We start from the raw sequence: 1935 nt of genomic DNA on the forward strand, positions 1-1935 counted from the left end.
ATTCCAAATCACTAGGCAACAACCCCAGGGCTCCTTGTCCAGCACACACTGCAAGCCTTTATTTAAATGAGCCTGGAGTAGCCGCCTAAATGATCAGACAACCCTCCTGATTTCTCTTAAGTGACTCAAACCCTTTTTTTTTTTAATATCCATTTAACCCCATGTCCTTGCTGCCTAAATAGTCAAAATGAACTCTTCACTAGGAGGGATAAAAAACACTTAGATTTTTTTTTTTTTAAACCTTACCTTCAGTCTTGGAGTCAATACTGTGTATTGGCTCTAAGGCAGAAGAGTGGTAAGGGCTAGGCAATGGGGGTCAAGTAACTTGCCCAGGGTCACACAGCTGGGAAGTGTCTGAGGCCAGATTTAAATTTAGGACCTTCCATCTCTAGTCCTGGCTCTCAATCCATGGAGCTACCCAGATGCCCCCTGATTTCTAATCCACTCCAACTATGGGAAAAGTTATTCATGATTATTATATCCCATCAAGATAATTAAAGAGTTTCCTCTGTTCATTATATGCAGTTTGGAATTTTTCCTCCCCTATTGTACCCTTCTGCCTCAGAATGAATCCAATGTAAATGATGCCCATCCTCATTCTGCCCCTGACGATATCCAGTTTTGATGGAGGGGATAGACATCAAAGATTCAATGTCCCTAATGATTTACATTTGGATCTGGTTGTTAGGTGAGCACCCAGAGAAGAGGAGAAGAAACTTGCTGCTCAGACTCTTAACCTTGAGGGTATAGAGTACAGGGTTCCCTAGAGCATTGAGGGTGATCATAATGGCAGTCACATTTCTAAACACAAAGAAGCCAGGGTATAGATCCTCAGGGCAATGCCAGCCAGATGCATCCACAAGAACACCAGCAAAGAAAGGAACGTAGGAAGCCAGAGTCAGCAGCCAGATAGCAATGCTTGTCCGGACCACTGGAACCTCAGCTGACCTGGACCCCTCTCCTACATGACTCTCCATGGCAGCGTCCTGCTTCCTTAGCACCAAAACAATGTTCAGGTAGCTGAAAAGGGGCAGAGCCAAGGCCACCACACAGTGAGGGATGGTGATGAAGATTAGGTAGTCTATACAGAAGGGACCATAGAGTTCCGAAGGCTGGCAGCCACTGTCCAGACCATTCCAAGATAGGAGAGGCAGTGAACCCAGAGTGACTGCAAGGACCCAATTAGCCAAGACCACAGTCATTGCTTTTCTCTTGGACACTCTGGCTGGAGCCCTCAGTCCCCCACCCACCACCATCAGATACCGCTCCATACCAATACTGACCAGGTTGTAGATGGTAGAAAGGATTGAAGTGGCAAAAAGAGCATATGGTATCAGGAGATCACGTGAACCCCAAACGGTGTTGTCTGGATGGGCCAAGAATAGCACGGAGATCCAGAGGCTAGATGAGCTGGACAAAAAGTCTGACAAGGCCAGGTTGCCAAAGAGCATGAAGATGGGGTGGTGCAGATCATGGGATGCCAAGATAACTATGATGACCACCCCATTGGAGACCAGAGACAAGATGTTGAGAGTTATCTGGGGAATGCCTAGTATCAGTACCAGCTGTGGGCTCCATAGCTGGCTACCATTCCAGGAACAATTCCCCTTCAAGGTCATCATAGCACACACACACTAATGTTGCCGATCTCTGCAGTCCCAGTCTATACTGTTGCAAAAGGAAGAATAAAGCACACCCATACACACTCTCCTCTTTCTTGTTAGTGGCTGATTAAACTTTAACCACCTGCCCACTGGAATATTTGGGTAACTAACCAAGAAAGATAGGGGCTGCCCACCCCCATAGGGGTTGCTATGATAACTCACTAAGCAAAAAAAAAAAATCACAAGGCAGCAATCTGACCACAGAGAACCCTTATCATGATTCAAAAGTATACCATTCCACATGGAATGGGAGCAATCAGATTGATATTTT

General features: G+C 45.9%; 1 protein-coding gene across 1 annotated transcript; it reads right to left on the bottom strand.

Moving 5' to 3' along the window:
- Positions 1-665: 665 nt before the first annotated feature.
- On the bottom strand, positions 666-1619 carry LOC103103209 (lysophosphatidic acid receptor 1-A-like). Its single transcript, XM_007505550.2, has one exon. It carries the CDS (start codon positions 1617-1619, stop codon positions 666-668), a length of 954 nt encoding a protein of 317 aa, XP_007505612.1.
- Between the last annotated feature and the right edge of the window lie 316 nt (positions 1620-1935).

This window comes from Monodelphis domestica, chromosome 2 (genome assembly GCF_027887165.1).
Source record: "Monodelphis domestica isolate mMonDom1 chromosome 2, mMonDom1.pri, whole genome shotgun sequence".
NCBI lineage: Eukaryota > Metazoa > Chordata > Mammalia > Didelphimorphia > Didelphidae > Monodelphis > Monodelphis domestica.